This window comes from Anopheles moucheti, chromosome 2 (assembly GCF_943734755.1).
Source record: "Anopheles moucheti chromosome 2, idAnoMoucSN_F20_07, whole genome shotgun sequence".
Lineage (NCBI taxonomy): Eukaryota > Metazoa > Arthropoda > Insecta > Diptera > Culicidae > Anopheles > Anopheles moucheti.
Window position 1 is genome coordinate 33,936,765 of NC_069140.1, and position 15,906 is coordinate 33,952,670.

At 42.1% G+C, this 15,906-nt stretch overlaps 1 protein-coding gene across 1 annotated transcript in view; it reads right to left on the reverse strand.

Annotated features, from left to right (window-relative positions):
• LOC128302214 (GTPase-activating Rap/Ran-GAP domain-like protein 3) overlaps positions 1–15,906 on the reverse strand; it is a 65,107-nt gene that overhangs the window by 5,813 nt on the left and 43,388 nt on the right. The window contains exons 2-10 of the mRNA XM_053038984.1: positions 14,048–14,117; positions 7,282–7,368; positions 6,076–6,157; positions 5,366–5,484; positions 3,191–3,422; positions 2,995–3,093; positions 2,734–2,837; positions 2,026–2,140; positions 1,138–1,247 (exon numbers count right to left, since the gene is read on the reverse strand). Coding sequence (XP_052894944.1) covers positions 1,138–1,247; positions 2,026–2,140; positions 2,734–2,837; positions 2,995–3,093; positions 3,191–3,422; positions 5,366–5,484; positions 6,076–6,157; positions 7,282–7,368; positions 14,048–14,117 — 1,018 coding nt within the window. The remainder of the gene's footprint in view (positions 1–1,137; positions 1,248–2,025; positions 2,141–2,733; positions 2,838–2,994; positions 3,094–3,190; positions 3,423–5,365; positions 5,485–6,075; positions 6,158–7,281; positions 7,369–14,047; positions 14,118–15,906) is intronic.

Below are 15,906 nucleotides of genomic sequence, written 5' to 3' on the forward strand. Positions count from 1 at the left end.
AAACGGGCTTTTCCCAGCAAAAGCTTATCTACAAAATCATATTTCCATACCAGAAACCACCATTAAATTACACCCCGCAAAAAAAAAAAGAATACTTGTAGCTTTGGCAACGCTGGAAATCCTGGAACACCCGACGGTATTACGGTTTGTTTGGGTTGCGTCGAGGATTCGGGTTTCTGTGCGTTATTTTTCATTTGCTTATTCGCTTCTTCCGGTGGGTATTTCATATCCATTTACAACCCCACTAACCTCCTACGCCCAACGCCAAAATCCCGATTTCCCGACAGTGAAATCCCCCGACGATGCGGGAAGGATACACAAAAATCGGATAGCTCGCGGAAAAAGGTTCCCATTATCGTTTTGTTGCGTCGGCGTTTGACCTGTTCCATTGGCGTTTTTGTTGTTGATCTTTCGACGTTCTTTGCCAACGGACGTACGACATTCGTCCGCTAACGCGACAATAATCCATAATAATCCAACTTCGGCACCGTTGACTTGGTTGACTCCACAGACCGATTGCCAAAGAGGGGACATTGGGTTACCCCTATTGGTAAAACCCTCGCATACGGTAGGTGTCTGTCAATTTGTTGTGGTTTATTATATGTTTCCTGTCCTGCCTACGCTATTTCCGCTTCGGTGAGAGGTGGTGCTACGTTCCGACATTTCTCAGGAACGTTACAATTTACCGGTCACGTGATGCGTACCATTCTCCCCAGTGACGTGATTTGTGACTGTCCTGTTTAAGTCTGTTTTACGAGAAAAACGCCCTCGCATGCACACACACGCTTGTAATGATGGTGGGGACAGTTCGGAAAAACGGGCCACGTGCTAGAAATGATCAATTAACGAGGATGAGATTTGCATTCCCGATGGTGATGGTGTTAAGTGGAAATTGAATGACGCACCTTCAACACTACAATGTGTTACCCTTTCACCTGTATGGAGTTTGATGGATGGGACCACAACCAGCAAGAAAAAAATTGTAGATCGACCGCATGAGATTTTTTTTCTGTTATCCTTCACCAACTCTACCGCCAACTGTGGCGTACCGAATTTAATTACCAAAACGAGGTCACGTTGATGATCATAAAAATGGCGCGGAGCTGTAATAGCTACCAGAGCGCTGTCTGAACTTACCTCAAACTCGGGCGGATTGGGCAGCGTAGGGCCAAAGGGTGGAACCGTTTCATCGCAGTAGACAGCTAACCGGTAGCGTGTTCCACGCTTCGTCACGACGGCAAACACATCTGCAAATTGGGAAAGAAAAAAAAACACGCCCTGTCAAGGTTAGCATGATAGGCCGGTGCGACGAATATGATTTATGAGCAAGCTGATGTGTGTGCTGCGGGTTTGATGTGAATCCGTTTCATAGTGGCATGAATTGGAATTGGTTCCAATTTGGTGCGTGCAATTTGTGTTGCTTCAGAAACTGCCCAGGAAAAAGAATCACATGTGAAAAGTACAACAGTTCTATCGAAGTATGCCGTAGTGGATAAACTGCGCCTGAATGTATGCAAAAATTCGAATAATTCCGAAAGCTAATGTTAACACCCGTTATTGTGTGTAATCCTCTGAAAATCATTTTATAATACCCCAAAACGAAAATTAAGGAAAACAGTAGTAAATCCAAAGTATAACAGTTCCACTAAAGTACGTATAAAGCGACGAAATGCGCCTAAATGTATGTAATAGTAAATGGGCCTAAATGTAAGCAATAGAAAATCTTATGTTAACTCATAAATTTTTAATGATCTGAAAATTACGACATGTTATTTCCAAATGTTTTACAAATAAGATTAAGGTATTTTCGAGTCTATTTTTTAAAGTAGATGCAAAATCACGTTACGATCCCTTTTCCTCGCTTACCAATAATTGCTTTTGCATGCACATAAAAAAGTGTACTATGGGCGGCCGATGCCAGCTTTAGTAAGCCAAAGCAGAATTTAATTTCAACACCTTACATCGCGTGTGCTGCCGCATCAAAGTAAACGCAACCAAAGCCACCGCGCGCGGTTGTGAACTTACGCGTAAATTGACTCTTTACGTTGTTCGGTATGAACTCCGTCTCTTCGCCGGAGGACGCTTCGTCGATGAAAATGATATTGACGATATCGTTGCCGATGTGCCGTTTTCGTTCAACCTGCCGGGTGCGCCATTAATCGCCACGCGTGTGTTCCGCCAGCAAGCGAATGCGATCGTTCATGGGTGAAAAAAGGTAGTACATTCAACACTCATTAGTGAAAGGGTCGGTGATAGGTCGGAAGAGATTATGCTGTTTTTTTTTTAAACTAATTGAACATAAAGTGTAGAATGTGTAACGAACAATCCCATCTGGTTGCCAGATTAAAAAATCGATATGACATGCCATTATTGCACCTACCAAACCAAATGCTTGTCATGCTCATTGCATACTTTGAGGCGCTTCTATCAACGCCTAAAACCACGCACAGTGCATGACAAAATTGCAATGTAATGAGTTTCGTTTAAAATTTGTTGGCCACTTTTAACAAGACCTGCAGCAACCGAGCAGTTCCATTCCCAATCACAGCAAAGGTAACATCGATACAAAATATCAATAGCCTACAGCCTCGTGTCGGTGTTCACTTGGTATCGATTCACTGCGTAAATATTACCACGACACGATGGTCGCGTCTTATCGTGTCGACCTTAGGCAGGCCGTACATTAGGCCAAGCAAATTAACGCATAAATTAACGCTACGCACGTCGCCTCACCTGCTGTCGATTATCTCGGCTAAATGGTAGTAGCGTCGATACGTGAAACATTATCTCGTGTCCCTCGTAGAGCGTGTAGATGGAGTACTTTCCCGTCATGTCACCTGCAAAGGCATACGCAAATGGTTCAGATAAGCTCGCAAGGGCGGCAGGGAACGGAGTTTACTTTTGGGTAGAGCAATTACAACCGTTCGGAGGGCAAACAGTAATTTTCCTTCTGGGGGGTTTGGACGTTTATTGACCGCGCTGACACGTACGTACCTTTCACATCGAGCCCACCACGGTACCGCTCCCAGTCCTTTAACCGAATCTTTTCACCCAACAGTGTAAGAAAATCGTCAAACTCCGGACTTCCGGTTTCTGTGGCACACAATGCAGTGCAGTGCAGGGAAAGAAAAGAAAAATGGCAGTTGAAGTTGCCGGCAGATGGAATCACAGCAGCAGTTTAAAAACTCACCATTGCTCAGCATTTCATCGTCTAACTTTTGGCCCGCCTTCATGTACACCACGCCGAACTTGAAGTTCACCGAGCCCTCCTGTTCCTCGAGCAGCAGCAGATCCTTCTGGATGTCGGCGGAAAAGATTTCCTTTGGCGATTTGTTCGAGTCCATCAGCGTGAAGTTGGATAGTATCTGCTTCACCGTCAGCTTCTGCTGCGGGTTGTACGGTAGAGCAAGTTTCTGTGCACCCTGTGTTGCGGGAGGTGAAAAACAAGCAAATGGTGAATATTAGGCGCAGCCCCCACACTCGAGATAACGGTACGTTTCGCAGGTCGCTTGCCGAATTAAAATTAAAATATGTTCTCCTCATCCGGCAAAACGAAAATTTCCTTAAGAGCAGCTTATTTCACCACCCATGGGAAAACAGAGAGGATCATTTCGGCACTAAGAATGTTTAGCGTACATTCACAGTGCTGCCTACGCTACGCATGGATGGCTTTTCATTGTGCGTTGACTAGGGCGCGTCAGAAAAGTAGCAAGCGAAGTGAGGACACATACACTTCTTTCAAACATTGTTGAACGAAACGCAAACACGTGTGTGTGGCTGTCGCGGTGCAACATCAAAGTGAAGGTAAGATTGAAAACGATTTTCAAGCTACGAACGTTTTCCATCGCGTTTGTGCCATCATTTCCGTTGCGTTGTAAAACATCACCTTCGTTTCGTAAACAAAGGGACCGGATATCGTCCTCGTTCTTGCATTGCAAAACAAATCATTTCTGTTTTGACTTGGTCCCACCAGAACGGATATGTAAAAATGTGTGCTCAACGTGCGACCCATAAATCAATAGCCGAATCCGGAAAAATTCCCAAACGACCATGGGAAAACGTGAGTTTTTCGGGGTTTTAGATTCACATTTCGTTACGTTTGTACGATGGCAATATTTTGCTGCCTACGCTTCCCAATATGGCCCTTTCGGGCGGTAAGATTGTGGGCAACATGTGAGCAATATCACGTTAAAAATGAATTATTCTAATGTGTGCGGATCTATTTTTGTAGCAAAACGAAAAAAAAAACATATCGTCACATAAAACTGGAGGACCGAAAATCCTGTGGGATAATCCTGTTCCTGTATATGCACCGGTTTGTTCAAACGATACAGGCTTATTCCCCATTCAAAATTCACTTGAGTAAAGCATTCTCAAAACTCTCTTTTGGGGATCGTTTTTTTTTTGTACTAAAAATAGTCAACTCAATTCACTCCGCCAAAGCATCGTATCGGTTTGACCTGTGCGCTTCCGGTGTTGCGAAAATGTTTGCCGACGGAGACAGCCGATTGCAGACATTTAGGCGCAAATAAATGCTCTTCCGTGTTGCCAAATTCATGGCCGTCCCAGCGGGCAGGAGCAAAACGATACTACGTATACTACTACACCGAAAACCGAACCGGAAGGGATGGGGACTTTGGGAAAGTTTTGCGATACAGTGAAACGCTTTTCCGTCGACGGTCGACGCTGGCAGAAAATGGTGGGAGAGATAGAATCCAAGTGAATAGGGCTTTCCGGTCATGGTGCCATTAAAGACGACATAGATACCTGAATTTGTGACGATGCGTAAGTGCGCCACTTGAGAGGGTCTTTTATGCTATCCATACACATACACCCAAGAGGTAGCAGATAAATGCTGATGTTGCGATCGACAGCCATAATCACGCTCATTATCAACGCCGCTGAGAGTGGTGCGCCACTATGGTGCGCTAGTGGGGGTGATTCCTTTTGTGCTATCAACACGATTTAACTCCAGTGGTAGGTAAAGTGATTTCCATCGGATGTCAACGATAGACGCACACAACGTCTCTAATAATTAGTTCCTCTAAAGAGGCGCGCCCTCCAACAATTGGTTTCGACAAAATTTTCAACAAAGAGCGCTCACGGTAAAGCGCTTTAAAGATATTTCCTTTTTTTGTCTAGGAATATTTAGCTGCCCGGCTGAATTTTTTTGTTTCATGCATTCATGCGGGATCATGGGTTTTATGCTTGTATTCTTAAAAAATGCTTCAAAGGGGTCACATGAGGCCCATTGAATTTATGAAATAAATATCAAATAAATACGCGGAGGACACATCAATATTAATTTTAACGGTTTCACATTCCTTGTTATGTGACAGCAACCCACTAACGAGATAATTTGTACCTGTTTCCGGAACAGCATAACACGGTAGAGCGGCATACACTTGCTACCAGAATCCTGCGAGACGATCGAAAGAAAGTAAGGATTCTTCTCCGAATCGATACCAACATAGTTTTGATGTACTGAAACGAAAGTAAAGAGGGGTCATTTAGAAAGTTCCATTTGAAGCTTACTACTACGCTCCTAAGTGTCTGAGAGGAAATGTGGGAATTCTGTTAAAGTAACTCTAGTACTACTGGGTTGTCCCTTAGATTAAGATTAAGATTAAAGTGCCTAAAAGTATGCAACCGTGCATTACTACTCTCAACGATGCAGTAATCCAGGCGTAAATATTCCAGACAGAATCCAACAAAGAGCTATCGATTTGAATTCTAAAATAGATCGTGGGAAAAAGAATTACATATTTATATTCATATTCTTTAGTAATTATTAATTAACAGTACAATAAGAGCACTCCACCTAAAGATTATTTCCTGTTGAAAATCTTCAACAGCATGATAACATAGAAACCGTAAGTCATCAATCAACGCACAGAACGAAAAATAAACCCCGACAGATAGATCGTGTGAAAAAGATACATTTTCCAATCTAATCAAAGTAAATATAGCCCCCAGCGTACAACAGAAAAAAGGATATACACCCTAAATGGACGATGAGGGCGAACAGGAGCGGTGCGTAAGGAATGGAAAAATTAAATGCTGCATCATACTTACGTTTTCCCAGAAAATACTTGAAGTACCACCGTGTTTGATGTTCCGGGTTTTCCAGAATGGGTATACTTGGGGAGCCAAAAACCTTTTTCCGTTGTTGTTATTATTAGTTCGTACCATCCATCGACAGCCCATCAAAAACGTTGCAGTTGAGTTGTGTTCCCAGAAGTTATAATGGGTAGTACGGCACGTGTTCGGGGTTTATGGAGATGGCGTTCGGATCCCAGGGGAATGGCATAAAAAATCGGAAAGGAGATAGTAAATAAATGAAGGAAGAATAAAAATGAAAATGCAATGAGATGAAAATTGGAATATTTATATCCCCACCGGACCGGACAGGAGGCCTGTCTTGTCTTCGGGACTGTTTCACTGTTTCGTTTGCTGTGTTTCTTCCTTTCGCGCTTTAAAGCATCCATCTTTCAGCGTCAGCTTGGCACCAAAAAAACTTCTCATCCCCCGTCCGAGTAAATGACTAATCGATACGATCGAACCATCCATCGAATGATGTATAGGTCGGTTGGAATTGGGGATGTCCCGTCACCGCTAGAGCAATGTGCTCCATTTGCCGGAAGTTTTCGATTTGCTCTTTTTTCTAGCACTTTTGGCGTGCCATCGATGCCAATTTGTTAACTTCCGGCAAAGGGTGCGATCGTACGAGGGACGGAGGGAGAATATGGGACGTAATTCATTCAAATTACTGACAAAGTTCCAGTAAAATTGATCTCGCTCATGTTGTTGAGATTTTTATCCCTCGTCACTTGGAAGCGAAGAAAGAGGCGGTGTTAAGTTGTAAAAGTTAGGGTAAAAACGCTCACTCCCCGAAAGGGCACTGAAGGCGAAGTCATCTCCAGTGTGCTGATCGCGTAAATTGATTTCAAAAGCGTGGGAAAACAACTTTACGATTCATCATGTGAGAGAAAGTTTTATGGTTTTATTTAAATGAGAAAATACACAAATTTGTTGCTTTAAAATTGTTCTCAAATTGATTTACTGCTTTAGACTACTTTATGTGCTAATGTTTATCTTAATGCGAAATGAATGGAATCAGTACCAAACCTCCCAAAGCAGACTAAATTGAGTTTTGTTTCATTTTCATCTTGCTTGATACATTTAAAGTTACACACCAACACCAACTTTGTCCTGCACTCGAGCAGAGCGTGAGCCGCCCTTCGAATCAGCCTGCAAATAAATGACTCCCAAATGACTTACCTCGTCCTTCTCCGCTAAGGATTCGCCATTTTCCAGCCGAAACCGGCGACAGTTCGGATCCAATCCATCAATCTCTGACTGCGGTAGCTGCGTGTGTGGTGTGAAGCGTGGACGAGAAAGGTGTCAAAACCGTCAAAACAATAAGTTAGTTGATTTGCTTCCGTCTTCCGTCAATCATATTAGCCAAACCGAAAGCTAAGCCACATCTCCTGAAATTGTCTCTTGTGACCAACACCGTACGCTGCACGTACGAAGGTTGCCTCTGTATACCCAACATTGGAACCAACCGCCGGAACTTACGATGGGCTGCTCGGGAAAGATCTGTCTGCAAGGTTCAACAACATTCGGAGACGGGACTCACTGGGTGAATAATTAAAAACGATTGTCCTGCAGCTATGCAGAATCGCCGCTTCAGCAATTATGATGTTGATCTAGTCTCTTCTCACGGTCATGAGACGACATAGCTTATAGCGTGTAAAAGTGGACTGTACACGGTAACAAGAGTGGGTGAACCAGTAATTATATAGTAAGCAGTAATAATATAATCTTTAAGCAATTAGTTTAGTCACTAAGAGTTTTAAAAATTAACATTACTTTTAAACCGCATACTAATTAAACTTACTTATACCTTTAAGTTTAAGAGTGATTAGACAGTTCAAAATATTTGTCTTAACTATTGTATTATTATTTAAAACCATATCAAATGATCATATCAACTAGTAACATATTCTATATAACTTAACTACTTCTCACATCATGTTAAAAGATTATAATTCGTAGAAAGCGGCCCAGTACCCTCGGGAAAAGGTGCCCTTTCGCTGTAGGGAAATGAGGGAATTGTTTCCAAATAAATTTGAATTGTGCTTAAGATTTCAATAGATTAAAGCAACACAACCTGACCATTCTTCATGAATAAAAATTTAAATAATACCACGATTAAAACGTTATGGTGAGCAAAGCATCTTTTCTAATGCCTGGTAAATCAAAACTTAAAACCTTCATGAAATTTATGCATTTTTTAAGCTAGTTATATTAAAAGTTAGTAATTCTCAAGTTGAGGAAAATTCATGCATTGAACTTGTAAATAGGTGCAACTTCTCTCCATCTTCAAGTCCATCGTGTAGAGATACCTTCATCGCAAGAAATTCATTCCATTCTTGTCAGTTTTTTTTTTGCTCTCAATGTTTCCCATATTTTCATTTTCATAGTTCGTACGGTTCAGAACCTCCGCAGGTTAGGTGAAAGCATGCTCTAGGCGCGAGTGGCATCTTTTACTTTGTTGCTGACTGTGCTAACACTTTCCGCAAGGACTTCGATAACACTACTCGCCGTCGCGGAATGCATAATTCATTAAACTGGAAGATTGCCCTTTCGTTATGGTAATTCGATGTATGTGACCGAGCTGTGTACGATGTTACTACACGAATGAAATGTCACTTGTACCTCGCGAAGTTCTCCGCGAACGTCTTTGGTTTTGCAGCGAAGAATGCTTAGAACGGTTGCCAAGATGTTCCGCGTTCAGCAATTTGGTCCCCTCTGAAGTGTCCTAGGTTAAGATAGAATCAAACGTTCAGGGTCCGCGGTACGTACGGTAAGCATGCAAAACTCGCGTTCAATTTTCCGTTGTAGTTCGATCGTTGTACCGAAATCAATGACCATTTTCCTGCCCGCTGCGATATCACCCCGGTAAAGGATGGTGTGGCTAATGATTTTCCACACCTTGCCCGTTTGTTGGCTATTCGCTGTGGCTGATGTGACAGAGATGGTGTGCCACAGATATCGGATTTCTCCGCTCAAACGTCACATGAAGCAACCGCACCGCAAGCAGCCATGCAGCACTGCTCGTATGTGTTCACATACACATCCGTTTATTGGAAAATCCACCGAATGTGAAAACGTGCTCCGATGATGCTATTAGGTTATGGTCGTAAATTTCTTTCCCCTGCTGTCACCTTTGCTCTGCGCTGTGGACATTTTCCAGCGTGACAATCCAAGAGGGAGAAGTTCTACGGTATCACCTGAGCCCATCATCCAATGAAACCGGGGGAAGAAAAATGGAAAAGCGGCATACAATTGATTGTTTTCCTTTTTATTGGAATGTGCTAAAGCACACTGAACGTTTCGAGGCAAAAGCAACCAAGAGCTGTGGGCTTAAAGTAGATACAGCTGAATGTGTGCTTCCCTATGGACGATAGGATTTCATTCCATGGAAAACGTCACTGTTACAAAAAATAGATTTGATTTACCAGTAATATTTGAACGTACAATGGAATAGTTTTACAATGCTGTGATACCAAATATTTAATCCACTCCACGTTATGGACAATATAGTGTTTGAGTTGTATCTGGTTTCATGTATCGTAGCATACAGTTTCATGGAATTGGAAACTTGTTCTTCGTCCATTGAGGTCGACAGTCGACCAAGGGGCAGTAGTACCAAACCGATAGGAAAGATTCACCCGACCGATGAATTAAACATAGATAGCAAGAGCGTCGTTAAACGTCACAACAAGTGGCACTCCTACGAGAAGCCTTCGCCGAACTTATCTTGCTGCATGCTGCCAAAGCAAACCTTCTTCTTGACCGACAGCGAGAGAGAAGGAGATGTGACAACCACAATTGAACGACCAAACAAACCAAATCTTTGAATCAACCGAGCAAAAACAAAAACTCAACCGAGCGAACTATCAACCACTTCTACGTAGCGTGATGTGTGCGATATAATCTCCCTTTTATGCTGCCACAACTTAATGCTGGCACAAAACAACAAAAAAAATCTGCACGCCCCTGTTGCGGGTGGTCGATTGGCGGAAATTCGCCAGTGGCACTTGGAAAATGTCAAACATGCAGTCGAGAGCAAAAAAATTATCTGGATGGCATCCAGTTTCACGAACCATCCTACAGATTGTTTTTGTGCGCAATTCGGTGTATATATTCAACAGGTTCAACGATGTTTGGCGAAGCAGTATGATTCAATTGAAAGTCGTAATTTATAGGAGCATTATTTATTGGGTTTTAATTTGGCTAGAGAAGTGAGCAAGTGCTGAGTTTTGGTGTGAATTTAAAGTGCACAACTAACTACGCTAATGGAGCTTCTTTACTATAGGCTTAGATTTTAAGATAAGTTTACGTTCAGTGTCTAGGCCTTCCATCAGCCATAAGCGAACAAACAAAACAAAAACTGTCCTTATTCAAATGGTCATTAGCTGTATAACTTCAATATCCAAAAGTTTTATAGTTTATAATGATAAGAATTATAATAATTTAGATTATAAAAATGTAGTTTCATAATTATAAGAACTAAAGATAAACATACGAAAATACGGCATTGCCGTCATAATTGAAATTAAATAAATGAAGGTAAACATAATTCAATGTCATTGCATGGATGCTAGCAATGGAAGCCTTTAAGTTTAAATAATTCTCAATAAAACGCTACTGACATAAAACGCGCTGATTCTTTACTTTTATTGAACTTCAATTATACGTAGATAGTAACATTTTTCATATCCAATATACGAAAGCTTGGTTTCAGATTCTATAAATCTAAGTTATATTAAGAAGTATTATGTTATATAATTCGGAAACATATTAATGAATAAATGGAAAAATATACCTCAGGAGCGTTAAGCTTAAGGCGACTGTCGAGAAGTAGTGGGAATAGGATTATTTACAGGTTAAGGGTTCAGCAAACCCAGAGATCATACCAACACTTCAATGAACATCGCACAACTGGTTCAATAACAAACAACTATATTAGAATTCATCGGCTGCTGGTGACGCTTTCCACGATATCACGAGACACTGCAGTGCTACACTAGAGGAGTCCAGCAACCTGGGCTTTCCCATACTAGTTCAATACATCGGGATTAGTCATCTAAACCTCAACAGTATTGGAGACCGGTAACGTCGGCCTTATGTTCCCATATATGTCACATACATGTATGGTCAACCGAATATTACAATTTTTTTTCTAGGGATGACAATGATTTTAATAATCCAATTAGCTTAAGAGCTGTTTACTCTTTGTTGGTTCATTGGTTCAATGAAATTTTTAATAATTAATATTATAAATATTGTGAAGACATCATCTACAAAGCGTCCCACAAATAGATACCAACACAATATACTCAAGTGTAGCCACGACGTTCTGCGTGCAACTTCATGTATGATGCCATCCATTTTTCCGCAGAATCACTCAAAAAAACCTTAACAATACTAGCTTTTGGACACGCAATCTGAATGATACCAGACACTCTAGTATTACTAACATTTTATCGATTGGCGTTTAAAAAAAATTATTACAAATTCATAAGACCTACAGAACTATATTTCTCATAGTGCTTTCTATAGCACGAATAATTACAAACAGCAATGCACAAAATAGTAAATAGGGCAAATATTAATATTCTCCATTGCACATTGCAGAACGACCGAACTCACTCACTTTCTAACGCCCTTGATTACTCACGCTCATTCCATCAGCCACGCTAAAATATCGCTGCCATCAGCATAAAAATACAACATCCCCCCAGCCTCTACTACTCAACAGTGTACCAATTTGACAGCTTCCACAGTGCATCCAGGCCAGCATCGAATGCCAATCGTGTCATAAAGATGCACCATAAAGAGTTCAGCGACATCGGCCACGATCGCACGAAACCAACCAGGCAACCGACCTTAGCAACCGGCGCCCAACAGTGGGTGAGATGGTGTCCGATTAAAATCAATTTTAATTGAAACCATTTAACCCGCACCGCAGCTTGAGGCATCCGTGCCGTACGGGGTGACCAAGCGTGACGTGTGCTAGTGGCGGACGGGTGAGGAAAGGAAAGAGTTCTCGCGAAAAACGGCGCCATTCCCGGCACCGTTCATTGATGCCAATTGATTGACACGCGGACAACTTCACGATGGCAAAACGAAGGCGAAATGGTGAATGGCCGTTGCTCGCACTCGTTGATCTTCCCGACTTCTGATGCGCACTGGCTGCTATATAAATATCATTAGCAATCGGCTGGGCGGACAACATTGTATACGCGGTGGTGCCGTCGCTCAGTTACGATCTGGCTGTAACGCGAAACTGTCGTCGGTGCTGTGTGCTTGGGTTCGGAAGTTTTGGCAAGTGTCAACAAAAGTATCCGGTTGCGCGTGAAACGGATACGGTGACAGTGACGTGATCTCGGGGGATCTATCGTTACGGAGGCGCTTTTTTTTTTTCGGGGAAGATTCTGCCCAAGTCCACCAGCTCACCGATCAATCCACGCGCTAGCAATGAAACCGCGCGGTACCTGCCACCTCGCGCAGGCATTACTGATTGTGTGGTTTCTGCACGCTTCCACACTGTTGCGCACCATCGTACAAGGGCAGGACAATGGGTTCCACGGCAGCTCCGGCTTAAAGCACGAGGACTACCAAAACTCCAGTGAAATGTACGTGGAGGACACGGAAGAGCTGACGCCCAGCTATGGTGATGTCGACCAGCACGACATGGAGGATTCCCGCCACTTTCAGTACCGCTGCCAGGCATGCCAGTACCGCAACGTGTACGCGATGGCATCGCTCAAATCGATCAAAGCGCACGTACTGATGAAGCTGGGCATCGACTTTATGCCGAACAAAACGGAATACCCGTCGGTACCGGAGCAAATACTGTCCAGCTTCAATAAGCAGATGGGCAGCAGACCGGAAGGTAAACAGTTGTCCAGTGTGACCCACGACCCCGACTACATGGAGGACGATCCGATGGTGGATGAGGTGGAGGAGGACTACGACTACTATCCGGTCACGAACAAGATCTACATACTGGCGAAACGTGAGTAGTGTGTCGAGCTGTGGGACGCATGAACTAATGGCCATTTTCTCGCATTTCTGTGTCTTCCACCGTTGATTGTTCCATTTCACAGGAAAGCAAACCAACCTGCCAGGAAACACTCGAATCATTTAATATTAAGTAATTCTTTTTATGCAAATAACACTTTTTTTACAGCTGGGGATATTTTTTTGTGAAACTAATCGATCATTTTCAGCACTTATTTGTTGTTTGTTATAAATGTATATTAATCAACTTTTTTTTTATTCTAGCTGTTACCTCATTCTCCATTCTCGTAGTCCTTTTCTTGCAGGTCATTTGCAAACCGAGATGATTTTGTTGGGCCACAGTCAAATGATCTATCTTTCTTACTAGTTGGGCTAGGATCATTTATAAGGATTTCTCTCACCGTTAAAATAAATCTGCCTCTAAAATAAATCTGCAAAAACACTATCAGTCGGATAAGATAAAGAAAATCACTCCAAAACATCCTGCCTACTGGCAAAATTTATTGATTAGCACTAACCGAACCAAATTTAGTATCACGTTGAGAGAATATCCTTGTTAAATGAAGAACGACATGAAAAGATGCGAATAAAAGTTTCTAGTCCGGAGGTCAATCATTCTTGGCTATCTTTTTTCCGACTGTAAAAAGAAAGTTAAAAGCGAATTTTCTGTGATCGAAAGAAAACTAATGGAAGTTCATTAAAATGGTGCAAAAGAATGGTGGGAAATAAAAGAAAGAAAAAAATCACTACCTTTTAAAACACACGCTTTGAGCGGCGTAATATTAAACGATCTTTCTTTTTCTTTTTTTCTTTGCTATGTATCGATCATTACTCCAGTGTCGCTAAGGTCGTCGTAGGAAATTATGCGCACCTTTTCTTCCCCATCCGACGGTTGGTTCCTTTTCCATCTTAATTAAAACACACCGATTAGCACGAACATTTACATTACCTGGTCCACTGATCCGTAATGGCGCCGGGAGAAGACGCCCCGCCTCGATATGAGCTCTGTGGCCGAGGTGCTGTAGGGAAGAAACGGTAAGACACGAGAGCGCGTGGTTAAATTTCCATTCGTCTTAAGCTATTTTAAAAACGTAAAGCTCAAACTCAAAAGCACCACAAGATTGGTGGTAAAATTACGGAAGAGTTGTTATCGTTCGGGCCGAACAAGTGGCCCAGCGAACGATGTGACGGTGCAAGAGCAGCAAAAAAAAAACTGGAAACCCCACAACTGCTTTTCGCTAATTGGTACTAAATAGACACTTGCAGGATCGAAAATTCCAAACCATCCAAGACGATGCGGCAGATATTTCGAATGTGAATGTGCAAACAAACGAATAAACAAACCACCGGTATAACCTCCACACGGCACCGTGACCCATGCCCCCAGAATCATTAATCAGTGTCAGCAGCGTTACCATGGGAAATGCCAAGCTCCTACAATGTCGCCATCGCATCTGCTCGAAAGGGACACGACGCCGGCAAAGCGGGTGACAGAAACAAGAACATTTTCCGTCGAAAGGTACCATTTTGGGTGGAATGAATGAAATAAAATTGTGCTATGCGGCAGATTTTGTGTTTGTGATCCGGAATGCTTCCGGAGAGATACTTCTTCTGCACCGACTGGACGGGTTTCGCTTTGCGACGGGTGTTATTTCATTTGCAGTTTAACGGCATTAATATAGCGCGAGAAATTCCGTACAAGCGCGGGTTTAATGGTTGAGCTGGACCTAATTTTGGGGCTAATCTTGATTTGCTGCCATTTTCCCTTTTTTCGATCGTTTTTATCATTAATTTTAGGAGTGCATTCTGATGATAACGGGCGCGAGTTGTTGACTATTTGTTCGGGGAAAATATTCGTTATTATTCCATAAATGAGCTTTAATTAAACACGAACCACGGAAAGCAAAATGGAAAATAAGGGTGATTGTCTTGCTGCAAAACAGACAAATAAGCTATCTTGTCAAGCTTATTGCATAGTTTTTTTTTATGTTGCGTATCATTTCGCCTCAGACTATACAAGCTACGTGACATCATGACATCCCGTTGTTGTGTCATTCTACTTTTGCTGCAAAAAAAACCTATTCGTTGCTCTGCGCAATGAGTACCTCTTGGATGGTTGCCCCTTAAGGTATGCACACCAAGCACAAAAACGCTTTAAATAGCACAATGTTGTGTTTTTAAACAAATTTGTCTGTGGCTTACTGTATTGGTATCAAAAATTTACCAGAAATAACAAGTAGATGTGTGTAATTAAAAAATATATAACAAAATAATAACAGAAAACATACAAAAATTTAAAAAAGTGAAAATAAGAATAAAATACAATAAAAATAAACATCTACTCTAAAAGACGAATTATCTTTATCTTTTTAGGCTAGTTCATAACTAAACAATACATTATTAAGCTCTGTTGAAAGTACAGAAGCCTTACAAAATTTAATATACGCACCATTTAGATAACGATGGCAAATGTTTGGCTCACATGAAATCTTTCATGCTGCTCATACCATCAACCATCGGTACACCTTGGTGTACCTTAAGGACGATACGAAAGTTTTGTGGGCAATTGAAATAACAGCTCAAACCCCGACCAATGCCAAACACCAAAACGCCGTGTGTTTATCTACCACCATGTAAACGAACACAAACAGGAAAAAGCGAAACAATAATATGCTTTCGGGTTCTTTTCGAAGGGGGTTGCGCGTGACCTCTTTGTGAGCATGGGCTTCGAAGGGTTTCGGTACTAGCTAGTGCCTTTTGGGACGGGGATTCGTACGTACGCTTTGATGCTGGTGGTGTGTTTGTGAT